The sequence below is a fragment of the Callospermophilus lateralis genome, chromosome 13, assembly GCF_048772815.1.
Source record: "Callospermophilus lateralis isolate mCalLat2 chromosome 13, mCalLat2.hap1, whole genome shotgun sequence".
NCBI lineage: Eukaryota > Metazoa > Chordata > Mammalia > Rodentia > Sciuridae > Callospermophilus > Callospermophilus lateralis.
The window spans coordinates 95,795,105-95,821,513 of NC_135317.1; the positions used below are offsets into that span (position 1 = coordinate 95,795,105).

General features: G+C 42.0%; 1 protein-coding gene across 7 annotated transcripts in view; it reads right to left on the reverse strand.

Moving 5' to 3' along the window:
• Npl (N-acetylneuraminate pyruvate lyase) overlaps positions 1-8,712 on the reverse strand; it is a 34,272-nt gene extending 25,560 nt beyond the window's left edge. For 6 of the 7 annotated variants that reach the window (XM_076831329.1, XM_076831331.2, XM_076831333.1 and 3 more), the window contains exons 1-2: positions 8,519-8,590; positions 4,905-4,988 (exon numbers count right to left, since the gene is read on the reverse strand). In XM_076831329.1, coding sequence (XP_076687444.1) covers positions 4,905-4,972 — 68 coding nt within the window. In that variant the 5' untranslated portion in view covers positions 4,973-4,988; positions 8,519-8,590. Of the gene's footprint in view, positions 1-4,904; positions 4,989-8,494 lie in introns of all 7 variants that reach the window. The other variant, XM_076831336.1, reaches the window with a different exon arrangement.
• Positions 8,713-26,409: the final 17,697 nt, after the last annotated feature.

A 26,409-nucleotide genomic window follows, 5' to 3' on the forward strand; every position in this document is an offset into this window, starting at 1 on the left:
CATGGTGTTGCCAAGGGCATGGAAGAAAGAAACATGACTGTTTTGGAGATATTTTTGCCAATCTGAAATGGACTTTTTGTTCTAGTGACTATGAACTTGCCCAGAGGAAAAGGTGACTTCTTGAAGCAACTAAGGAAAGCAAGAGTCTTTTTTCTACTGGAAAAAATGAAGCTGGGGCCTGAAGGTGCAGCTCAGTGGTGGAGTACTTGTCTAGCATCTGAAAAGTCCTGGGTTCAATCCCTAGCACTGGGCGGGGGAAAGCAAAGAAAGAAAAGAGGATGCTGGGACGACTGGTGGGAGGTAGATAAAGACCTGTTTCCAGCTATGTGGCTTGGGCGAGCTTGCTAGTCCTTCATTTCCAAAGTTTGCAGTGTCTTCAACTGCAAAAATAGAGATACAGTGGCACACGCCTGTAATCCAAGCAGCTCAGGAGTCTGAGGCAGGAGGATCATGAGTTCAAAGCCAGCCTTAACTAGTTATTCAGAGTGAAATCCCTATTGGTGTTTGTTTCCTCTCTGGTGTATGACACACTGTGAAAGATGGTCACCTGGACTGGTATGATGAGGTATGGACATGAAAAAAACGGATTTTCCGTTTTATTTTGCTTTTCTACATAAACAACTTAGTGAGATCCTAAGCAATTTAGCAAGATCCTGTCACTAAATAAAGTATAAACCAGGTGTGGTGGTGCATATCTGTAATCCCAGTGGGATTAAAGCCAGCCTTTAACAATTTAGTGAGACACCCTGTCTCAAAATAAAAAATCTAAAAAGGGCTGGGGATGTGGCTCAGTGATTGAGTGCCCCTGGGTTCAATCTTGGTATGGGGGCGGGGGGGAGTGTAAGATCTGGCTCCTTCACAGAGTCATTGTCAGGATTACACTGGGACACAACACATAAATAAAAATGCCCAGCAAAAAGAAAGACACAGGGGATCTGCTCAACCAACATGAGCTGCTTCTCTTCCTCTCTTTTTTATATTTATTTTTTTAGTTGTAGTGGACACAATTTCTTTATTTCATTTTTATGTGGTGGTGAGGTTTGAACCCAGTGCCTCACATGTGCTAGGCGAGCACTCTACCACTGAGCCACAACCTCAGCCCTCTTCCTTTCTGTTGACTATTGGTATTAATAATCCGTGAAGCATGTTCACTCCTGAAATTAAAATCTACCCCGATGCCACTAGATGCTGAAGATACAAAATAAGACACATGCCCAGTTGCATGTGTCTTACCTATTCCCTGGCACTCAGTAAATACCTGTTAATAAGGCAAAACAGCAGGAAGTAACTTGGATGCTATGCAGAAAGGTATGCATGGGGAGGCAGGAGATACCAGGGAAGGATCCTCTAAATCTTTTCAGGGGAGTAGAGAAGAATTCCCAAAGGACGGTGTTGGGGCCAGGAAAATGATGCCCAGTGTTTGGAGCTTTGGTGTGTTGAGCACTTTGAGCTAAAGGAGATTAAAAGCATTTAGGAGCAGACTGAGAACCACAAACTATCTGACCTCCTGCTCCTTCTCTAGGCACGGGGGAACACTCTGATGCTCCCTTATCAGAAGGAACCCAATTCCATTGTCATAGCCTGCATGAAACCTTACTGAGCAGGGAAGATTAAAGTCACATCGCCAGAAGAAAAAGTGGGAATGTTACTGTACCAAAACACTGCCACAAGCTACTACTATCTGTTCTTCAATGTCATTCAGTTTCCAGAAAATAAAACAAAACAAAAAAAAAACCATTTATGAATGACGGTCCACTTTTGGGGCCCCCTTTATTTCTCTGAAAAAACACTTTACTCTTCCTCTGAAAGTACCTGCAGTCCCGATGCCCTCTCCACTGTGAAGAGGGTGTGTCGACCTCCAGTCACCTCGTCCTCCTCCGAGTGTCATATTTTGTATGACTCCTGTGCATGTGTCCACATTAAACAAATCTGTATGCTCTTCTCTTATTAATCTGTCTATCGACAGTTTATTTCAACAGACTTAAAGACTCAAACCTTTAGAGAAGATGGAGAAATTTCCTTTTCCCGGAAATGTTTTCGATGGGTAATTAGAAACGTTCCAGCAGAGTAGAAAGAGGAAAGGGTGATGGTGCAGAAAGACGGGAAGCAGATACTAAAGGCGGAAGCCTGGAAGGGAAAAAGGCTTTGATGTGTTGAGGGAAACAGACACGAAGCAGTAGAAATGAAAGGTAGATTGGAAGGACCTCCTACGTCATCCCAGGGAGTTGGGGCTTTCATCTTTACACCGGTTCATCTCAGACTTCCAGGCACTAAAGAATCATCTGGGACCCCTTGGTAACATGCAGGTCCTGGTTCAGTGGTAGGTGGAGGGTCTGAGATCCCGCCTGCCTACTAAGTTCCTATGTGATACTGGAGCAACTGGTCCATGGGCCACAAAACGAGTGGCAAGGGCTTCACAAAAGGGAAACAGAGATTCCTAAAAAGGAGACCTCAGATTTATTCACTAGGAAGCTCCCTGGGCTGCAGGGTGGAGAATGGAGGGGAGCTGCAGCTACTTTATATCTAACTGGTGATACAATACGGCTAATGACATGACACCAGGACACTGCAGCCTCAGAGTCAGATTGGGTCTTGGAGATAATGTGGTTGAACGCTCTATTTATTTATTTCCTGGCACTGGGGACTGAACCTAGAAGAGCTGTACTACATCCTCAGTCCATTTTATTTTTTAAGTTTAAGACAAGGTCTCGCTAAGTGGCTTGAGGCTGGCCTGGAGCTTGTGATCCTCCTGTCTCTGCCTCCTGAGTCACTGGGATTATAGGCATGTGTCACTGAGTCTGGCTTGAGACTTGCACTGTTTAATTCTTAAAAGTTCCTACAAAGAATTTTTTAAGGGTTTTATATAAATATGTGTATATGTGTGTGTGTGTATTTAGTTGTTGATAGTCCTGTATTTTATTTGTTTACATGTGGTGCTGAGAATCAAACCCAGTACCTCACAAATGCAACTGCTGAGCCCCAGCCCCAGCCCCAGCCCCAGAAGGCATTCTAATTTTTGAATTTCAGGAAAGTGAGGTTCCTGGTTGAGAAAAGACGACCTGATTTAAAAAAGGAAATGGTGAAATGGAGGTCGCAGGGTAAGACTTTGAGAAATGGGGAAAGATCCAGAAAAGCAGAGATCTTTTAGTTATCTCTACCACATGGGACCTGGGCTTCCAGGGAAACAGCTGAATAGGCAGGAGAACACAAAAACACTCACAGGGGGACCCAGATAAGCACTTCCAGGCTAACAAGGTTCTTTTTCAGAGGTTAAAGTAGCACAGACCAGATGTAGGTAGTGTTTTCAGCTTACAGAGAGATCCTACTCTTTTGCAGGAAGTAAACCCTGCCTGCTCATGCAGTCACATGCCTTCTGTTTTATCTGCCCAATAAATAGCTGATGCATTGAGAAATAGCTGACTTCAGTCTTTCTCAGAACTTGCAGAAAGGGAGAAGTAACAAAGGGGAAAACTGTTATTCAGCTGACTAATCTAAAAGCCATTTCAGCAAGTTAGACCCAGTGAGGATGGATCTTTCTTTTTTCATGGATCTAGAAGCCAGATATTGGGATCCAATGATCTAAGAGAAAAATGGGATGTGGCCAACTTTGAGGATACTAAAAATTATAAGAAATGTCATTCAGGGCTGGGGATGTGGCTTAAGCGGTAGCGCGCTCGCCTGGCATGCGCACGGCCCGGGTTCGATCCTCAGCACCACATACAAACAAAGATGTTGTATCCGCCGAAAACTAAAAAATAAATATTAAAATTCTCTTTCTCTCTCTCTCTCTAAAAAAAAAAAAAAAAAAAAAAAAAAAGAAATGTCATTCAGTTTAAAGGGTAAGGTTAAGGTCTACAAATTCAGCAGAAAAACACCAGAGATAAAGGCTTTTTAAAAATGTACCCTAAACAGCTCATGTTCCTCTTGCCCTTAACTTATATATAATGAAAGTTCAAATTACTGACCCTATGCTAGGCACTGTTGTATGGATTATCTCATTTAATGCTCATAAATCTATGTCTGCCTGTTATTATTTTTTACAGAGGAAGAAAATAGGATTGTCAAGAGAGAGAGAGAAAAAAAAAAAAAGCCAGAATTCTCACTGTTTTGGTGCATGCCACCTCTGACAGATTAAAAAGGAGGAGTGGATATCATGCATGGTCACCTGTGGCACATGACCATCGTCTGATCATCCAAGCAAAGAGACTGCAACAACATTCAGCTGGAAGCCCAAATGCTGGCTTGCAGAGGATTATACCCCAGTCACGTGCTCTGGCTCTTTCCCCTCCCTTCACTCCTAATATTTAATCAATACTGAAATGAGACTATAAACATGTCTGGGTCTCCCTCTTGCAGACACCCATCCACCTTCCACAGGGAAGGTTATTTGATCAAGTCTGAGCTGCCTGTCTTTCTGTGGGTGTGTGCTGGAGCTCCAACCCAGGGCCTCATGCTCACCTTACCAAGAAGGCATTCTGTCGCTGGGCTGTGCCCACCTCCCTAAACAGCCTGGCAGAATCCTGCACCATGCAGACATCTAGGGATGAGGTCCCCAGAGTAGCCAGAACAGCACCTGATGCCAAAGCGTGCTAAAACGGGATTCTTCCCCTCCAGTTAATGCTAATGGCTGTGGTGGACTCTGGGGAGACTCTGCTTATATGGAGCTACAGACACTGGGGGGCAGCAAGCTGCCATTTCTTTTCTTCTCCCTTTCTGTAGGGTGATATAGAAAGCTCTTTCCGACAAGGGGGTCAGAGAGAGTAAAGAGGGACAACTCACAGAAGCTGCCATTTGGCAAGGGCACTCCCAGAGGTGTGGGGCTTAAGTCACTGCTGTTCTAGAGTGCGTCCGTCCTTCTCAGCTGGATGAGAGCAGATCCCCAATAAGTCCCGAAAGATAATTACCCATTCTCAGTCATTGGTGTGATGGTTGCAGCAACGAGACCCTGAAGTTTCTTCTTTGGGGAGGCCATTGAGCTGCTGGAATGTCTGGAAAACATACAATGTCATTTTGTCTCTTTCTTCAAGGAATGTCAATTAATGACAAAACTCCCAGGCAAAGTCCATTCCTGGTTTAGAGCTGTAAAATATGCTTACAAGCACACAAACGCACAGAGTGAGTGTAAAATGTTAGAGCTTACTTCTAATGAGCAGAAAACTTTAAAGTCAAGTAGAGGGTGGTGGGCCTGGGAAAATCCTGCCTGGAAGGCCTCTGACTGTAGCCACACAGATGACTGAAGCAAACCAAAACCTCAAAGACTCGGGTCAATAACAGCAGACCCAAGAGAGAAGTGCAACCGAATTCAGGTAAGAAAAACATAAATAATTACTAAAATTGAAATATGTTCAGAAAAAAAATGCTCTCTTCTTTCTCCAAGTTTTCATTCTGTTAAACTGGAGTCTCACCTAAAACCAGCACTTACAATCAGTCTTAAGGTTTCAGTGTGACTTATAACAATCTTCAGTTACATTTGCCTAATATCCTTTCATATTCCAATTTTGACCAGTCTTGCCCAGTTTTCTGAGTTCTAGTAAAACATGTAAACCTCATATTCACTCTCTCTTTCCCATTGCAGCAGACTTCCAAGGAGGTCAGGGAATGTTCCACTGGACTTCTTCTCCCTGCCTTGAGCCCTTTGCTTGACATCTATCATCAAGCGATAACTACTTGGTTGGATGAATGAGGTGCTCAGACTGTAGCAGGAGGATGAAGCCTCTTGGAGGGGACGCTCATTGCTAAGTCAACCCCACACTCATGGCAGCCAAAGGACCCTTCCACTGGCAGAATGCAACTGTCTGTAAACCGTGTAGGAGACCCAACGCAGCCAATGGAGCCAGTGCTTGACAACCTGGGTTCTGTGGGCAAACTGCCTGCTTCAATTCTCAGCTCTGCCTCTTGCTAGTTATAGACACATTATTATTTTTTTGAGCTATAAGACAGAAAAGCCACAAATGTGATTTGAAGCCACATATGCAATGTCTAAAGTCAGAGAAGAAAATAAACAATAATCAGATAGTATTTTGTGACAATTATACAAAAGTGGGCTTCTAGCAAATAACAGTGATACAGACAAGGGATCAACAAGAGGAGATATGTTATAGTTCTGACATTTCAGGCACATTAAAAATCCAATGCCACTACACTGAGATCTGGCCCAGATAACACAGCACTTTTTTTTTTTTCTTTTGATTTTTGTGGTGCTGGGGATTGAACTCAGGGCTTTGTGCATGCAAGGCAAGCACTCTATCAACTGAGCTAATCTCCAGCCCTACAAAGGACTTAATTATGAACAAACTCATTCTGTCTGCTCAACTTATAACTGTGAACCCCATCTCCCTAAATATGAGAATCAACTTCTGGACAGAGAGTCCTAGCTCAGGTGAACCCTTGAGAAACATTAATTGCTTCCGTGACAAGCCAACATACCTTTCCTTGCAAACTGATGGACATGTTCCCAGAAACACTAGCTCCCGACATCAAGCTTAAGCACTGCATGCAGTGATCCTCTGTGCTGAAGAGCAATGAAGGAGAGCCTAGACTGAGCGACAGGATGCTAGGATTTCTCTGTCATTTCCTAGTTAAAACCTCAGACTAAAATTATGTTGGAAGTTTATAAAGATAAATATAATCACCTGATCCACAGGGAAAACACAAGACAAGAAATCACAAGATGTGGTTCTAGTCCTTGGGCCTCCTATGACCACCTTCATTACTAAGGGCAGGTCACTTGGTCTCTGAACCTGGGAGGCCCCACGTACACCAGAGGAATGTCAAGCATCACATGAGTGAGACACTTCGCCTGCTGTGTATCTTCACCTGGCACTCCTACAAGCATATTATTAACTCAAGATACTCCAAGTGGGCCTACCAGTCGTCCTTTAAATGCCTTTTCCCTCTGTTCCTTTTAGTAGAGGGATTAGAGGGCCAGCTCTGGAGTCGAACTTCATGGGTCCACATCCTGGCGAACTTGGCCTGTTACATGACATCTCTGTGCTTAGTTACCCTTCTGTAAATGGGGACATGTTTCATAGGGTAGTTGAGAAATTAAATGAATTAATGTAACATGCTTGACAACAGTGCCAGGCACATAGCTAGTACATGTTCAGTGCCCTCCATGAAGTCTTGCCTGATGAACATAAGATGGCACAGGTATTATTATTCCTGTCCCAGCACCATCTTCCCAGGTATACCCATTCTGCTGGCATCTCCTCCTCAAGCCTCTCTATTCCTGTCTATTCAGGAACAAAGGCATTTCAGTTTTGCTATCTTTTCCCCTGGCAATTCTTTCTCTCCTTTACTGCCCCCTTCTTATGACTTATTTCTTGTTACTGCTTATCTAGACCAGTGGACATAACCCCTGGCCCATGGGGCCCATCAAAGTGCAACAAGGTTCAAATGATAGGAGTGCTGAGCGCTTAAGCTGGCATCAAAAGTCTCCTAAATCAAACACTACTAGCAGGTTCAGGCTAAACAGACTTCTGGTTTCTGCTTAGGGCTGCATTTATTTCATACTTAGTAATCCTGATATTCTCAGGATGTTCTGTCTTTAGTTGAAATAAATCAAATTAATTGCCACTTGAGTAGTTCAAAACATTGGGCTTGAAGAATACAGGTTACGAACTGGGAACCACTCTCTCCTTCAAGCCACAGGGGCTGCCAGATCCATCCTCCAGGAGCTGGAACATTTCTGGGGCCAATTCCCTGCCCTGTCCCCACAGTCCAGTGCACCAGCCAAAACTGTATTAACTGCTCCCTCCCACTGCAGTCCCCTCAGTTTAGCCACCTTTAAAAAACTCACTTTAAAAGCCAGTGAATTTCCTGGTCCTCCCAGCTGAAAATTATTTCTTAACCCTCAGAATTTCCCCCTAACACTTGCTTTTCATAAAAACCTCCTGAGAGAGTTAGAAGCAGGAAAGTTTGGGTTCCTCTCCTCCACTGCAAGCCATCATGAGGGTAGGAACAGCTTCAAAATTTTATCTTTGCAGAAAGCAATGCACTAAATAAAGAACACTTGCTGACTTGGTGAAGTGTTAAAATCCTATAGAAAAAGAAGGGATACAAGAGCCCAATTTTAACACAGGATGATCAATATGTTCAAAATTCGAGTTTCAAAATACACTTGGGATGTTATCCTTTCTTGACAGCTTTTATCAAGAGCAAATGGTAAAAATGTCCTCCAGCCCAAGGCTTAATGTGAATTTAGAATGTAAACCTGTATCCACAGATAAGCACAGCAAAGAATTCAAGCTGCTTAAGTCAAAAATTCTCTAGAGAAAGGCAAAGTTTCAAAAAAATAAAAAATAAAATTTTTAAAAGGGAAGGGGGAGAATCTAGCTTTGCCCAAGGAGAAGAAGAAATAGAAACAGAGACATTTGAAAAAAAGAAAAGGCAGAACCAATTTTTCATGTGTAATCGTTAGAATCCCTTCGGCTCAATGGCTAACTGATCATTTGAAGACAAGGATCCTTGGGAGACCCAACTACGCGGTCCCTACCGAAGCCGGGGGAGTGACACTTGCCCGGGCTGGGAGGGTGTCGCATTCACACTCGCTCTGCTGCATTCCCCATTGTATCTGCTTCCTTCTGGGCTCGGGTCGCCGGGTCTCACCGACCCCAGCGCCTGTTCCCCGCGTCTCTGGGCAGGAACGCGAGCGCCTCGTCTGTCTGCACCCGCCAGTGCTCGCAGCGGAGCCGCGCACGTCGCGCCTGAGTCCCGGGCGACCAGGACGCGCTCTTTAAGTCGGCTGGCGCAGGACCACGTGCCGCGCTCGGGCGCCTGGGGATTGTAGTTCCACGGCCCCGCCCGCGGCGCGCCGCCCGAGCCTGTGTGGCCCTGAGTCGCCTCCTCCGCCCGGGTGACCTTAACTGTGCGCCGAAATGCTGTCGGCGCCAAGCCCGGTGCCCCGGGAGTCAAAGCCTCCGACCAGGGGCTGGGGGCGCGGAGCCCACGAAACCTCTCCCTGCCCTTTCTGCGCCCGGCCCTTGCTGCTCGGTTCCTGGGTCTTAGCTTTTCTTCTCTGGCCCAGTTTCTGCAAGACCCGGTATTGGTGCCTCTGCGGTGTGAGGTCCAGGGTGCCGTTTACCAAGCCTGGGGAACCCCGCTGCCCATCAGGCCTGGCTCGCTCTCCTGGGGGAAAGAGATGGTGGATTTAGAAATGGCTTAGCTACTAATGCAGGAGGTTTTCTGGTGTATTCTGGAGAACAATTGGAAGAGTTTTGAAAGGGAAACGTTTTGTTTTGTATTTTTTTAAATAAAATGTCTGTACGTGTAGAAATGTCTAGAAGCCTTATTTGTTTGTGATGCAAATGCTACTGGTGATGGAACCCAAGCCCCCACACCCTTGCTAAACCACTGAGCTACATCTCAAGCTTTTTTTTTAGATTATAATTATACATAATAGTGGGATCCATTATGCCATATCTTCATATGCACATAATACAATTTGATTAACCTCATTCCCCAGTATCTTCCAGTTAGGTAGAACTTGACCCAGGCAGTCCCGTTTTGAAACATTTCCTCCATCTTACCAAGAGTCACTTCATGGTTACGCTGACTCAGCCTGACCTTAAAACCCAGACAATACTTCACCATCATGCAAAGAAAGGAAATTAATATATCTAGAACTGAATCCCGGAAAACACATGGTTCCACATGGTACAGTGATCACCTCAAAGAAAGTGACCAAAAAGGACACTTTCCTGACAACCCCTAGCAACCGACTAATCACAAAAATTCCCCCGGTCCTCATGCCCCTGTATCTACTGTAAGTGGAAAAGGGTCCCAGTCTCTACTGGCCCTCATCCCCAGGTTTGTCCCAAATAAACCTGCTACTGTGGAGCCACGGCTCCTGTTTTCTTCATTTGCTTCTTTCCTTACACTTCCCATTCTCTCATTTCCTCTCTTCCCCTGATCCACTTGCTCAACTGATCTCCCTTCTACTATTATTTTAATCGGTGCTTCATCAATATATATACAAGTGGGATTTATTGTGGTATATTTGTACATGGACATAACATATGTTTTTTTTTTTTTCCCTAAATACTCTTTTAATTAAAAAAAAAAAAATTGAGATAGGGTCTTTCTAAATTTCTGAGGCTGATCTGCCCTGGAACTTGCAAGTCCACCTGCACCCGCTGTCTGACAGGGTCACAGCATGGGGGATGCTGTGGCAAGGCACACCATCTGGAAACTGGAACCATTAGGAATGTTAAGTGTTTTGTTTATGATAACTCATATGATAACAGGGCATACGTCATCAGTAATAAAAGTATGCATTGCCCGAGATTGCAGGAAAATTCTCAGAATGAGACTAAGGGTACAATGGAGACATGCCATGAGGTATGTTTCAATATCACCCAGGATACAAACAATGATGTTATTCCTCAAGCCTAAGCAATGAGAAATATTTATCCCATGGTTAACAATTTATGCTAGCCTCCCCCAACCCCATCCTAAAACCACAACCTGTACAATAGCCTAGCTACAGAAAAACAATTGCTGTGCCAACAGTACAAGGACCACCGTATGTAGCTTACGGTATCCCCTGGAGAACAAGAGACTAATAAAAATACATTTGCCAACCAATAGGCCCTCCTTTGCTTTTCGCAGAAAATTATGATGAAAATGGAAAATACATAGTTAATATAAATGACAAATGGGTTGAGGTGTAAAGCCTGCCCTTTAATTAAAGATTACAAAGACATAAGAATTGGTGTGCTTTGACCAAGGATCAAGGAAGTTCTTTAAGAAAGCAGTTGAGGGCTGGGATGTAGCTCAGTGGCAAAGTGTCTGCCTTGCATTCGCAAAACCCTGGGTTTTACCCCCAGGTCCAGAAAAAAAAAAAAAAAAAAAAAAAAGATTAAGAAAGCAGTTGAGGGCTGGGGATGTGGCTCAAGCGGTAGCGCGCTCGCCTGGCATGCATGCAGCCCGGGTTCGATCCTCAACACCACATACAAACAAAGATGTTGTGTCCGCTGAAAACTAAAAAATAGATATTAAAAAATTCTCTCTCTCTAAAAAAAAAAAAAAAAAAAAAAGAAAGAAAGCAATTGAATAGGTCATATGAAAAAAGGAAATTACCTTGGAAATTAAAATAGAATAATGTAAAATTGACATAGATATATTTTAGAGGCACTTTAGAGTAGTAGGCTTTTAAATATTAGACTTTCACTACTTTTAAGTGTGTTTTACTGGGATTTTAGTTTAGAAGTAAAAGTCATTGTACTGTCATGTATAACTAATTAAAACAAATAAAAAAATTTTAAAAAGAAAGCTTATCAATAATCATAAGTATGCTTTAAAGTTAAAGGTTAATGAAATAATTATAGGTATGCTTTAAAATTAGAAGTGAATAATAGGTCAGGAGTCATGTAGTCTAGTTGCGTTGCCTAGCACCTAGTGATTGAGTAAAAACGCAAAAGCTTAATCATGATTGTCTAAGATTACAGAAAAATATTTTGAACAATGTACTCAATATCTTAGGTAATCAATGTATGTCAGAAAAGATTGTAACTCTTGAAAATTATGTAAATCAAAAAAGTTTCAGGCTTTGAAGCCACTGGAGCCGCCTATAGTCTACTTTCTGATATTTGACATTGTATTCATAAATCAGGAGGAACATAGCCATAAACAAGTCCTCAGCTTTTTCTTGTTGATGTGAATGGATACTTATTATTTCATTTAGAAAAAATAAAATTTCCAAAAGTATTTCTAGTTTGCAAAGTGCTTTTAAATGCATTATAATTGCTCTTTCCATGCATGCAGCACCAGAGATAATTGCTAATAATTATAAGTACCACATTCAGTGCTTACTCTGCCTGCACAGTTACTAGCTATTTAAATTTAATTCATAAAGCAATCTCATGTGGTAGGTACTTTTGAGAAAGTTCATATATTATAGATGAGGAGGCATCATTCCATTTCTCAGAACAGAAACAGAAGTTTAAAGAGCTTAGGTAATGTCAGAGACCATAGCAATGGGAAAAGTTGAGCTGTGATTTGATTTCACATAGTCTGGGAGCTTATACTTTCTTTTTTTTGAGATATTGAGGGTTGAACCCAGGAAAATTTTGTTACTGAGCTACATCTTCAGCCATTTTTATTTTTTATTTTGAGACATGGTCTTGCTAAGTTGCTGAGGCTGGCCTTAAATCTGTAATCCTTCTGCCTCAGTCTCCCAAGTGGCTAGGAGCTTATAATTTTAATCACTCTTGCATGCTATTCTGTGGAAGGAAGAAAGGGAAAGAGGGAGGGGAAAAAGTTCTGGTTATATGAGATGACTTTTCCTAAGGATGTAACATAGTTTTTATTTTTTAATTTGTTAATAATGTCAATAAGAATATCATCTGAACAACACAATGTCAGTGACTTTTTAAAAGACCCAATTTAGGACTCCTTCCTTCTGTACCTAAAAGGTATAGGTATTAGACACAACACTGGCAACCAATTAACCCATATTCTAAATGCCTAAATGATCTACTGTTTATATAAATATAATATAAAGCAATTCCTTATAACCAGGTGTTAGAATTTGTTAAGAAGTAGATGCTAAAATGGGATTAGATGTGCAAGAGATTTACTGGGGGGCTGGGGATGTGGCTCAAGCGGTAGCTCGCTCGCCTGGCATGCGTGCAACCCTGGTTCGATCCTCAGCACACATACAAAGAAAGATGTTGTATCTGCCGAAAACTAAAAAATAAATATTAAAATTCTCTCTCTCTCTCTCTCTTCTCTCTCAAAAAAAAAAAAAAAAAAAAAAAAGAAAGAAAGAAAGAAAGAAAGAAAGAAAAAAAAGAAAGAGATTTACTGGGGAAAGGAACTGGGGAAAGCAGGGACATCCTCTAGACTGAGATGTAGATTGACATCTGGGGAAGGAGAGCTGGAAGGAAAGGATAGTATGGGGTAGGGAGAGTCTCACCAGAATGGGGTGCAGGTGCACACAGCGTCCATTCTGTGTGCTGACAAACTCAGGGCCTATTGTGTGAATTGTGGGGGAGTCATTGATCTTTAAAAATATGGCAAGTTAGAGACAGACTTGGGCAAAGATTATGAGAACACTGAGTGGGATCGCATCTGGGCTGAGGCGTGTGTGTGTGTGTGTGTGTGTGTGTGTGTGTGTGTGTAGAATATTTGAGAAAAGTCTTCCTGGAATGGGTGACAACCCCCCTAAGTCTCAGACAATAGGTAGGTCAGTAGGGCTTAAAAGGGACAGAGAGATATAGATAGCAGGGGGCTCAGAACTGGGGTGCAGCCCTCGGACTCTTTCCTCATAAGTGGCAAGGGCTCTGTGACCTTTCCTCTGTGGTTATCCAGTATCATCTAATCATCAGTCTTTTTTTGGGGGGGGGCGGGGGGAGGGGTGCTGGGATTGAATCCAGGGCCTGATGCATGTAAGGCAAGCACTCTTGCCTTATACCAACTGAGCTATAGCCCAGCCCTAATCATCAGTGCTTAATCTTTCATGCTTATATTTCTTGTCCCTCATTCCACCGTGAAGGACTCAAGGCAAGCATTGTGTTCTATTTCTTCATGTTCCCCACAGTGCTGGGCAGAGTGCCTGTTTACCTGCAGGCAGAGAAGGTGAAACTTGGAGATGTTTACTCCCTTCAACTCTTCTTTGTTTTAAGAAAGTGTATTGTAGCTCTACGTCAAATTTTGTTTGCTGCAATTGAAGTAAGACCTCCACTGGCTGGGGGAAGAGCTTGGGGATCTGGTGAGCTGAAACTGATCAGACTGTTTCATCTGTGGAACAGCAGGTGGAGCCCCTCACATGTTCTTGCACTTATTTCTTCCCCTTATTTCTAGTACCAGAAAAGTGGAAATGGATTTAGCCAGCTGAAAACTGGAACCTTCATGAAGGAAGAGACCTAAGTTGGGTCTTGAAGGGCTGCTCTCTGTTGTAGTCAGTAGAAGCCCTGTCCATTGGCGAGCAACTCCTTTCTATTCAACTCTATTCTATTCTATACAGAACGTTTGACCAGGTCACAGGTGTGAGAGTCACTACGGGAAGTTCTGGTTTATATGGGTGTCCTTGGGGCTGGTGGAAAAGATGGAGTATCCTCAGAGAAGGGTTCGGGTCTTAAATAGAAGTTGAATTGATTGCTGGCCCCAGGGACAAAAACCCTTATCCTTCAGGGCCTGTCTTCTGAGGATGAGACCAATCAAGAGGCATTTCTTGAGGGGGTGGAAGTCCTGTGCATAAGCTGGTTTCAGAGAACTCTGGAGTCACAGGGAGGGACGGTCCTGACAGCAGTGTCTTGCAGCAATACTCTCCTGTCTCCTGGCTTAGCCATGTGAGACTCATACCAGTTTCCTAAGGAGAAAGGACTTGAAGGAGAACAATGAGTTGAACAAAAAAAGACAAGCTTCCATACATGGAATTCTTAGCCTGGGGTCTGTGACTCTAGTTTTTTTTTTTTTTTTTTAATAACAGTTTTATTGAAGTATAATTGAGGTACAATTCATCTATTTAAGTATACTTTTATTGAAGTATAATTTAAGTACCGTTTATCTATTTAAGTATACAATAGTTCAACGGCCAATAGTTCAGTATATTCAGAATTATGTAACCATTGTCACAATTGATTTTAGAAATTTTCATCAACCCTCCTCAAAAACCACACAACCTTAGTAGTCTCTCCCTTTTCTAGGCCCCCTGCCGACCCTTAGCCCTGAGCAACCTCTAATCTTTCTGCTGCTATAGATTTGCTTATTCTGGACATTTCAAATCAATGGAACCTTACACTGTGTATGGCTGGCTTTTCTCACGTAGCACAATGTTTTCAAGGTTTTCCCATATACAGCACAGCAGGAAACAGTACTTCATTCCTTTTTGTGGCCAAATAATACCTGGCTGTCTGGAGAGACCACATTGTATTCACCCATTCTTCAGGTAAAGGACATTTGAGTTGTTTCTAGTTTTTGGTTATTATGACTACTATGACTGCAGGTTCTAAACTCCTGACATTTTTGTGGTGTCCTTTTCCACTGGAGTTAGTTTATAGTGCTTGGGCCTCTGTTCAGTTCCTCAGAGGTCTCAAGTCCTTCCCAAGGTCAGGGCTTTTCCTCGTGCCCAGGGTGCTCTTTATCTCTCTGTTTCTCCTTCTTCAGATCTTGGTTCAAATGAGAGGGTCCTGTCTTCAGATCCTCCCAGTTCAGGTCTCCCCAGCACCCACTGCTTTCCCTTTTGATCACCATGTCTTAGTGTGTTTGCTTTTTCTGTTCTGTTCCATATGACACCCAGAGTGCCTACACTCCACAAATAATAGAATTAATATGGATAGCAGAAAGGATGTGGGTAACCTAGGGCAGTGTCAGCCCTGTGACCTGAATGTAGACTTCAGAGGGCCTCCCTGTCGATTGGTGTTCATGCAACAGTAGGAACTTTGGTGGCCCGGAGAGATGGTGTTGCATCAAGTGGGGAGCTAGGGAACTCACAAGACACAGAAGATTATATTGCCTCATGAGTCTTTTCCCCAACTGGAAGTTTCTGGGACTATCAGGAATCAATAACAAGAAGTAATTCCTGGCAATTTGGGGAACATTTCCTCATCGCTGACTTTGTGACCCAGGCTTCCTGAATCACTTCCCTTGATGTTTGTGTCCAATGGGTCACATACATTGTTTGGTTACCTCCGAACAGTAGAGAAAAACTGAAAATGCAGGTCTGGTTTGACTATGAGTACTGGAAATGATGAGGGTGCCATAGGTTGTGAACAGAAGAGAAAGTTAATGTTAATTTTGCTTTACAGGGCTTGACAACGTTCAGATTATCACAGAAGCAAATCTTCCTTTTGAAGGATGTTCAGCCCATATCAGCTATTGCCTGAATGAACACAGGCACTTTGGAAACACAAGAGAGATATATTCTACTTGTGACAACACTGCACATGTTCTTCAGAAATCTCAAAGAGTAATGAGCTTGCCTTCTAAAAGCATCCCCAAACTCCCAAGCTGCTCCCATAACAAATAGCCTATGTCAAAAATTCACCACCAGGTGGCAGTCGATCAGCAGAAATTGCTTTTTTCTTCATGCGTCTTTTTCCTGACTGGAAGTTTCTGGGACTATCAGGAATCAATAATAAATAGATGATATTTCTCAGCCCTCCTCCTCCTCCAAAAATCTATGTAGTTTACAACTTGAGTTTTTAACATCTTCAATCCGTCTTTTTCTCATTGATCTTAAGTTAATGAAGGACTGGGGATGCCTAGCGAGCTCAAGGCCCTGGATTCAATCCCCAGTTCAGGGGGAAAAATGCATAAAAACAAAGAAATCAAACACAGGCAATTAAGCCCCCTGCCCCATATTGGTTCTTTGGGTTTTGAAGATAAAGGTGACTATAACTTGGCTATTTATTTATTTATTTATTTATGAACCGGGGATGAAATCCAGGATGCTTTACCACTGAGCTATATCCACAACCCTTTTATTTTTGTTTATTATTATTAATGTTTGTACCAGGGATTGAACCCAGGGATGCTTAATCACTGAGCCACATCCCCAGCCCTATTTTGTATTTTATTTATTTGTTTATTTATTTGTATTTTATTTAGAGACAGGGTCTTACTGAGATGCTTAGCACCTTGCTAAATTGCTAAGACTGGCTTTGAACTTGTGATCCTCCTACCTGAGCCTCCCGAGCCACTGGGATTATAGGCATGTGCCATCGTGCCTGGCCCCAGCCTTTATTATTTTTTATTTTGATACAGGTCTAAGTTGCTTAGGGTCTTGCTAAGTTGCTGAGGCTGACTTTAAACTTGCAACCTTCATGCCTCAGCCTCCCAAGCTGCTGGAATTACAGGTATGCACACCCAGCTATTTTTTATTTTGAGATGAGGTCTCACTAAATTCTGCAGGCTGACCTTAATCTTGCAATTCTCTTGCCTCAGCCTCCCAAATTGATGGAATTACAGGCCTGTACCTCTATGCCAAGCCAACCCAGCCAGTCTTGATTTTTTGATATGTAGAGAATGCTTAAAAATCTTGTTCAAGTTTAGTTTATAAGCATATTCTCTTCATGAACAAAATTCTCTACCCCCTTCATCAAATTGAGTTGAAATGGGACACTTCAGAGAAATGTTTTTTAGCTCTTAAATAAAGAATTTCATTGTATGTTACATATGTTTTGAATGGAGGAAAAAATTACTGGAAAGAATTTGATGAGGTAAATGAAATTTCAAATTTAATTTGCTTCCACCCAAGGCTGGTTTGATGCTGGGTAACAATTGAATTTGAGAGCTAATGGTCCAGGATCTAGGAGACTTAGGTCCCTCCTGAGAACTCAAGGAGATTTTGTTTATCTTTTTTTTTTTTTTAATATTTATTTTCTAGTTATCGGTGGACACAACATCTTTGTCTGTATGTGGTGCTGAGAATCGAACCCGGGCTGCACGCATGCCAGGCGAGCGCGCTACCGCTTGAGCCACATACCCAGCCCCATTTTGTTTATCTTGTACCTCTTATTTCTTCCATCTAAGCCTTTAGGACATTGTCACCCTTGTGTGATACTCACATTCCAATTTTCAGAGTATTTCCACTGTCTCCTTCGGCCAGGTTCATCTGGCCCTAATGGAAAGCTTGCAGAAGTTGTGCTAAAATCTCACGTTTCCTTCCATTGCTCCATTTCTCAGCTTAGGTATCTTAGCTATAACCTAAAGTATGCTATCTCCAAAAGAAATATACAATCTATATTTAGTTATGCATTGAAAGTTGGGCCAAGTAGGTACAAAAAGACAAAATGCAGAATAACATTTATTTATTTCTCCCATTTGTATTAAAAGAAAAAAAAAGGGGTATGTGTAGGGATGCACCTGAATATGCATTAATATATTAATAACAGTAATGTTCAAAATACTTACCAACTGGTTCAGCATGGGTTAATTGGCTCTTATTGCTGGGGGGCTCCTAAAGGTCCCCTAATGCCCATGCTTAGAGCCTTCAGTGATGGATGAAAACTCTAGGGGGCAGCACTCCAGGGATGTGAAACAGCAGCTCTTAACCAACCTGTAGGGAGTACTGAGCTATCTTACCAACTGTGTGGGCCCATATTGGTGCAGGCCTGCTGTCATCAGCTGTTTTTCTGGGAAAGAGGATAGAGGCAGAGTACTATTTGAAATACTTTTTGTTTGAATCCTGTTTAACCAAATGCATGTGGTAGAAATAATTTTGTTTTGTTCAGGAGATGTATCTTTTTTTTTTTAATCTGGCTCTTGATGTTTCTATCCAGTTACTTGATGTCAGCCTGCCTCCAGTCTCAGGGTTGATTCCTTTGATTCCATCTGATTGGATCCTCCACCAAGAGCTTTCCTCAAGATCCTCTACTTCTGCAGGAAGAAGAAGCCTGGCTGAACTCCCTCTCAGCCTCCCTCAGTTCCCCCAACCCTCTTTTTGTTACTTATCTTGTCTACCTACCAGACCTTAATTTTATTATTACCTGTTTAGGCATCACTTTGCTTAATCTCATGATAAGAATATGGATGTGTGTATCTTTCCACAAGTTTTATGTATATAGAACCTGTGTGACCTTAGGTTTTATCTCTGTACCACCACTGGTGGGAATAGACATTAATTAGTGCTACTAACATCATTAGCAATTAGGGAAATGCAAATCAAAACTACACTGAGATTTCATCTTAATTCTGTTCAGAATGGTAGCCAAGAATACAATATATATTTATATATATATACTGGAGAGAATGTGGACAAAAAGGAAGTCTTATACTGTTGATGGGATTGTAAATTAGTACAACTGCTTGAAAATCAGTATGGAGGTTCCTCAAAAGACTAGATATGGAATAACCATATGACCCAGCTATACCACTCATTGGTATTTATCCTAAAGAATTAAAGCCATCTTACTATAGCAATATATGCATACATTATAAGCACAATTCACGATAGCCAAACTATTGAACCAGCGAGGGATCCATCAAGGATGAATGAATAAAAAAAATGTGAAGTATATATATGTATATATACATGTACAGAGTTTTATTCATTCATAAACAAAAATGAAATTATTCATTTTCAAGAAAATGGATTAAATTTGAGACCATTATGTTAAATGAACCAAGACAACTCAGAAGATCAAATGTTTCATGTTTTCTCGCGTACATGGAAGCTAGAGAGGAGAAAGGAAACAAAAAAGGTGATGGTGGTGGTGGTGGTGGGGAGAAGGGGGGCTGCAGGTCTCATGAAAATCGAAGGGCCATTGGTAGAGTTGAAGAAAGGAACCAGTGAAGGGAGGGACAGGGGAAATACTGAAGAATGATATTGGCCACATTCTATCATTATATTGGGTACATGGATGAATATGTAACAACAAATCCCACCATTATGACAACTATAATGCACCAATAAAAACATGGAATAAAGTGCACTCTTCTATCACAGGATGTTAAAAAAAAATTGTGCTGTTCACTTGCATTACATAGGTTTGTGCCTCCACCGGCCTGGTGCAGAGCCAGCCCTCCCTCCAAGTCTCTTATGACATGGTGGTAACTGCAGGGTGCTCCCTACCATCCATCCTTTCCTGTTCTCCCAGGTAGAGCTCCTTGCTGACGTCCCTGCCCTGCAGCCTGGCAGAGGGCAGGGTCTCATCTCAGCCTAGGCTGTTCTCTCCTGGGCTCACAAGAGCATCAGCCACACCATCCCTAAACTTGTGGAGAGAAGCTCCTTCTCTTCTCTGTCTCATATTTTCCCATCTGGGCCCCAGAGCAGCTGACTCTTGTCTGTCCTCTGGCTGAGCCCTTCCCTTCCTGTGCAGGGTTTCTCTCTGTAGGGCTCAGACAGGGGTGTAAAGAGATAGGACAGGGAACCCTGTTGGAGACAAAACTTTTCCTCCCCACCCAGAATGCCCTTTCCCATCTTTTCTCTGTCCCCAACCCTGCAAAACAGTCTTTGAGCAGTCCCCTGTTTTATTAGTCAGTGCCTGCAGCAGGGAAAACTATTTCTTAGCTGTATCGGACAGTGTTGGCTTTTAGTAGTGGGTGCAGGTGGGCTCAAACTGGTGGCCTGACCACAAATATTCCATTCACACTCATCTCCGGGGGTGGGACTTTTCTGTTGGCCTGCCTGGGTTTCATAAGATGGTGGGTTCCTTGAGTGGGAGTCCCTAGCTGGGGGGTGGTCATTGTTGTACCTCCAGGGACTGCCCCCTGCTTGTGACATGGCCACTTTTGATAAATATTTTTGAAAGAATGAATACAGCCAATTGGCACAGATAGCAAAGGGAAACTTGGGTGACACCTGCAACGGAAGAGAAGCTATTCCTTAAAGGAGGTCGTCTATCTTATAAAGTGGCCACTCAGAGCTCTCTAAGCAACTTGGGTCCTCGGGGTGGGGAAAACCCAGGGTGAAAGCTGCACTTCCTGGAGAGGCTTAATTATCTTGTTTTGAGAGAATCACAGGTTGAACAATTATTTGACTAGCTACACTTTATTGTGCACCTGCTAGTTGAAAACATGAGGACAAAAGCACGGAAGGCTCTATAGCATGACCAAACATATTGATTGTAAGGGGGAAAGGCAGGTGACACACAGGGACAGAACGTTTTATTTACATCATCCCCGATTCAGAGAAGTACAGTTAACCCAATTCTCAGTTCACTTAAATGTTTACGGCCGGGGTAAAAATGAAAGGCTGTGGAAGGGATTTGTTGGTGTGAGATACTGGGTGTTTCTTCTCTTATTATTTACGGAAGGCGAATCAGGTGTCATGTGATAGACCACTAAGTACAAATGACTTCATCCTGAAAAGATGAATTGTGTAACTCCGGCATGCTGAGAAGCAGCCCCCGATCACAGCCTGGGCAGACACTATGCTATTCAAGGAGTGTGTGGGACAAACAGAGGTATTAACTATCTTTATCACGTTAATAATAATACTTACACTTCCTCCAAGCCACGGTAGTGACAGAAATGGGGAAAAATAAGAACATGGCAGCAGGCTTCTGGGCGATCTCACAAACAACCACAGTTACTGGAATGATTTCAGAGATGAGGAATCAAAGGAGCAGGGAGGAAGGGATGAATGTGTCGACGACCACACAGCTGGACGAGTCTCTCTAATTCTAAGCACAACATCTGTCCCGTGCATGGCAGTGCCTCCTCAAGAGAGAATGTGACCACGTAGGATCTTCAGATGAAAAATCTGTGATTTTTAAGAATGGTATTGTCTGGTCACCCGTTTTGATCTCCCTGTTGCCCAGACATTGGAAAGCTCGGGTAGAAAACAGAAGGGCTGTGTCTGGAAAGACTAGGGTCCCTTCCTCTGTTACCCAGCACCTTATCTGTTTCCACTCAAAGTTTAGATCACTCGGTCTATGTCAAGTCTATCAGAAAGTCAGTCAAGCAGTCTCCCAACTCACCCACTCACTGCCAACCAAGAAAGACCAGCATTTGAGGAAGAACTTCTGGCTTGGGCCTGGCACAGTGTGGAGGGTGGTGGGGAATGGCAGAGCAGGACCAGACAGGGTCCCTGCCACCCTGGGCTTGTAATCTAGATGGAGGGATAAGACAAAAATACATGACACAGTTACAGAATCTGCCAGAATGTAATAAAGTGCTAAATTGTGTGGTGCAGACAATTAGAGAACAAGACAGTATATAATAAAGTGCTAATTGTGTGGTGCAGACAATAAGTCTAATAGGAGTTCAGCGCAGGGATGGATGAGTGTGGGCTGCAGTCTTCAGGAGAGGCATGTCAGTGCTGCCGCGTTTATCCAGTGCATGCCGGGAGAGGGAACGGGAAACAGAAGACGGATTAAGAGCAGAACAATGGTGTCGCACCATGGCAGCTCTTCTCAGTCTGGATGAGGACAGAAGCAGAGACAGTCTTTGAGAGTGGCAGTCTCCATTAAAAAAAAAAAAAATCAAACAGAGAAGTATTTTATTTTTGTTATTATGTTGAAGATTTCTGCAGAAACTTAGAATTATGTTTTAAATCTAATAATGTCTTAAATGTACTAGAAGAATGCTCTGTTTAAAGGAACCACGGTGTAAATCCTTTCCATAAATAGATACTATTTTTTCATTCTCATCATTTACTAGTTTACCTTTAACCATAATTCCTTCAAGCAGATAGTAAATAGATATTTGTTATTCCTTAGAGCAGATGGTAAACAGGCATCTGTATACCTCGGGTAGGACTGGGAAACATTTTGCAAGATAGTTCAACAATGTGCATCTCAAATCTGAACTATGTGCCTATTCTTCAGCCTATCAGTTCCACTTCCAGAAATCTATCCTAAGGATGTCATAATTATGATTGACAGAAAGAATAACTTTTCCACAGTCATAATTATTAGAGTTAAGAGAAACTGGGTTCCATCCAAAAGCCCCCACATAGAGGAATGATGAAATGAATTGACACATATTTATAAAATGCCATGTGTAGCTATTAAGATGGTACCTTGAAAGAATATTAAATATGGTGGAACATTTTTGCAATATTGAGAAGTGAAAAAATCGAATTCTAAAACTTGTAGAGTATGATTCCACTTTTGTTAAAAAATACATTTTATGCAGAGCAACCTATCTGAGTGGCAAGGTAGAATGTACTTTCTACGTTTTTGTGTTCTGCAAAATTTTTAAATGTGTTCTAGGTTTCATGGTTTATTTTGTAATAGAATACACATTAAAATTCTATGATTCTCTGATTTACTGTGTTTTGAAAGTGTGGATGGTTATAATTTGAACTGTTCTACAGCAAGTTTTCTTAGGGATAGACCTGTCCAAGCTCTCTGCTTCCTGATTGCCATGTTCTGAGTTGCCTTCCTCTTTCATTGCCCCCCCCCCCCCCCCCCCCCCCCCCCCCGTGATGCTCTGCTTCATCTGGGGCCCAGAGTAATGGAGCTGGCCATCTGTGGAATGAGATCACTGAAACCATGAGCCAAAATAAAAATTTCCTCCTCTTGAAGAAGAAGAAGAAGAAGAAGAAGAAGAAGAAGAAAGAAAGAAAGAAAAGGAGAGAGAGAGAGAGAGAGAGAGAGAATCTGTTCTCTGTTCCAAGGGATGTCCAAGAAAGGGAAACAGGTATAGTCAAAGAGTCAAATAAGTTGCACAAATAAGTTCTGAGTCCAAGATGATCATCAGAAGCATTATTCCATTCTCTTTTGAATTATAAATAATTCCTATTAGCAGGATGTCTGCCTTCTTTTCTTGAACTCACATCCATGTAGGAGCTGTTTGGGAGGAATGCTCGCTGTAAGACTTGTACAACGTGACTTTTTGGGAGCAGAGCGTGCCAGAGGGGGCGGAAAGCCCAGGGCATGGAACGATTTTGAAGACTTCTAAAATACTTTTAAAAAAGGTAGATGTGCCAAAAAGAGAGTTTCAAAAATTGTGACGTATTTTAAATGTTTATCTTGAACAAACTGATAACTTTAACACAGAACCTCAGAACAGGAAGTACCACTTCCGTGTGAAATTATGCCAAAGGTTTAAATTTGAGATCCGTGGTGAATGTAAAGACCAGGCCAAACAGGCCCTGCCTGGAAACCATGTGGAGAACGTGGAATTATTGGGGAAACTAATCTGAAAATATGTGGAGAAGATTTGGGAATTTTGGTTCAGAGGATTTTCCATGTCTAAAATAAGAACAAAACTGTCTTCTGTTCTAATAACTCTGTCTAGAGCTGTCCTGAAAGAGGGCTTTCTCTGAAACCTTCCAATACAAAACCATGTTATTTTCTCATCCTATGACTAGGTGTCTTCCTTTTTCCTAGATTTTGACTAATTTAAGGTCTTGAAATATGCATGTTTCAACTCCTTTTAGTTAATAATTTTCTATTTTAACCTCTCCACCTAACTTTTCATCTTTCAATTGGCTCAATGAAGATACAATGTAGGAAGTCAGAATTTTACCTCCTCTCCTGTCCCTAAAGAATATAGAGGAAATCTTTGGATACCCAGATTTTGAAGTCAAACTTTAGCTGATACAGCAACATGTTTGCCTGTCTTTGAACATTCATCCATTCTATGGAACACTTCCTTTTGCTGAGATTGGCAACATTCTTGGAGGACGCTCACGAGGACACCCTGTACATATCTTTCTCTTCCAATTAATTTGGGTAGGTTGACCCTTCAAGTTTTTATCATTGGATGGCTTAGTACAGTGCTCACCTGGAGAATGGAGGACATATGCAAACTAATGGAGGTCTTTTTGACAACACAGCAGACAAACTGACGTGGAAAAGTCTTCCCTCTCACTATTATCACATAGAATGTTTAGTTAAAATGTGGCAGCAATTTAAAATATCTATGTACAACCAATATCAAAAAAAGTAAGAGGACCACTCTTGTTCTCAATGTGAGAAGGGAACTCAGAACCAGAGTATTTTAGCTGATGTTGCTGGATAGGTCCTAGGCTCTGGGGCTGGCATGTTGTCCATGTGGGGACACAACATAGAGCCCCAGGCCAAATGTGGACAGATCACTGTGACAAGGGTTGTTAAATTTAGCAAGCATAGATACAGGATGCCCAGTTAAATCTGAAGTTCAGGTAAATAGCAAATCATTTCGTAGTGTAAGTATGACCTACAAGTCAAATGGGACATCATAATGCTAAAAAGTAATTTGCTGTTCACTAGAAATTCAGATTAAACTGGTGTTCTGTTTTTTATCTGGTTACTAACTGGAGACCAGCAGGGGTGCCTCATCCATGGAGAAGGGACTAGAAAAACACTGGCAAGTGCAGGGAAGCAGGAAGGAGCTTGAGCTGTACTGCGGCTGTGTGTGTGTGTGTGTGTGTGTGTGTGTGTGTGTTGTGTAGTGTAAGCATCCCTTAGGCCTTACCATGAATGCGTGTAATATTGAAATTCATACTATCTGGGAGACAGAAAAAGCCTCAACCTGATAAATTACCATAAAAACCAGTCCAAGACTTTTGAACCCTTAGGTCCAGAAGCAAACAAACTGCTGTGTTGGGGGTATTTCTACAATTTTTTTGAAACACACTGTTATGAGTAGAATAACCATTCCTGCTAAAGTGAACTCTTAATAATAATAATAATAATAATAATAATAATAATAATAAATAAAAGTTACAAACCAAATGAGGAAATAAATCACTCTGGAGGGGAACCTGAAGATAAAATAAACGGAAGAATTAGGAACTCAAGAACGGGGTTAATTAAAAAATCTGAAAGGGACTATAAAGTAGGCATTGCTTTATTATATTTGGTGGCTGCTATGATAGAATATCATATATTTGAGTGGATTATAAATAATGGAAATTTATTTCTCAGTTCTGGAGGCTGGAGAAACCTAAGAGCAAGGTGCTGGTGGGTTTGGAGTGTGGTGGGGGGAGTGCTTCCCGGTTCATAGGCAGCCATCTTCACACTGTGTCCTCACAGGACAGAAGGGATGAGGAAGCTCTCTGGGGTCACTTTTACAAGGACAATAATGCCATTCATGAGGGCTCTGTCCTCCTGTAGTAGTCACTTCACTTTGGGGGTTGTGATGTCAGCATGTAAATTTTGGGGGTGGGACCAACACATTCAGAGTATTGTAAGAATCTTTAAAATGTCAGAGACACAAAGGAAGGAATAGGATGAAAATAGTTCATTCTGAAAAAGAGCAGGTTTATTTGCAAAGGAACCAATTTAAAGTGTAGACCTCAAAAACAAATTTGTTGGTATTAGAAATGCTAAAGGAAACTCATTTTAAGTAGCATATTAGACATCCGCAGAAAACAAGTGAATTGGAAGAAAGAACTGATTACCCCGAATGCAGAACAGAGAAATATAAAACATATGAACATGAATAGGGGAAATGGAGGCTCACATGAGAATTTCACATGGTGCCCAAACACACACACACACACACACACACACACACACACACACAAAGAAAGCTAGAAGAAAGGGAGAGTAGAGAGAACAGAGGTACAATTGTTTAGATGTGATAGAATTTGCAAAAAATAAAAGAGGTTTAAACAAGATAGAAATGAATTTCTCTCCTAAATAAGCGGTCCAGATGTTGAGGACTGGTAGGGTAGCTCTCTGTTATTCTCAATTTGCAACTTTATTTTGGGATCCCCTGTGGATACTTTGGCTTCAATTCTCAGGTCTGCATCCCTGGCAGGGGTGAGGGAGGAGGAAGTTTGCAAGGAAGGGGAAAGGGCATGTATGCCTATTTCTTTTGAATGCATACACGTCACCTTTCCTATCATGAAGTCATTAGAGAAAGAGGTTTCATCCCTGTTCCTGGGGGGCGGGGAGGGGAAGAGATAATTTTATTACTAAAGTAAATAGAGAAAAATGGATATTAGATGGCAACTAGCAGGTTATCCCACAGAGGTGTGGCAATATTAAGAGACAGCATGACTGGAAATTTCCAGATTAAGGTAAAGCAAGAGTCCTAAGAATGAATCAGAGCATGTTCTAAGCAGAATAGAAAAGAACAAACCTC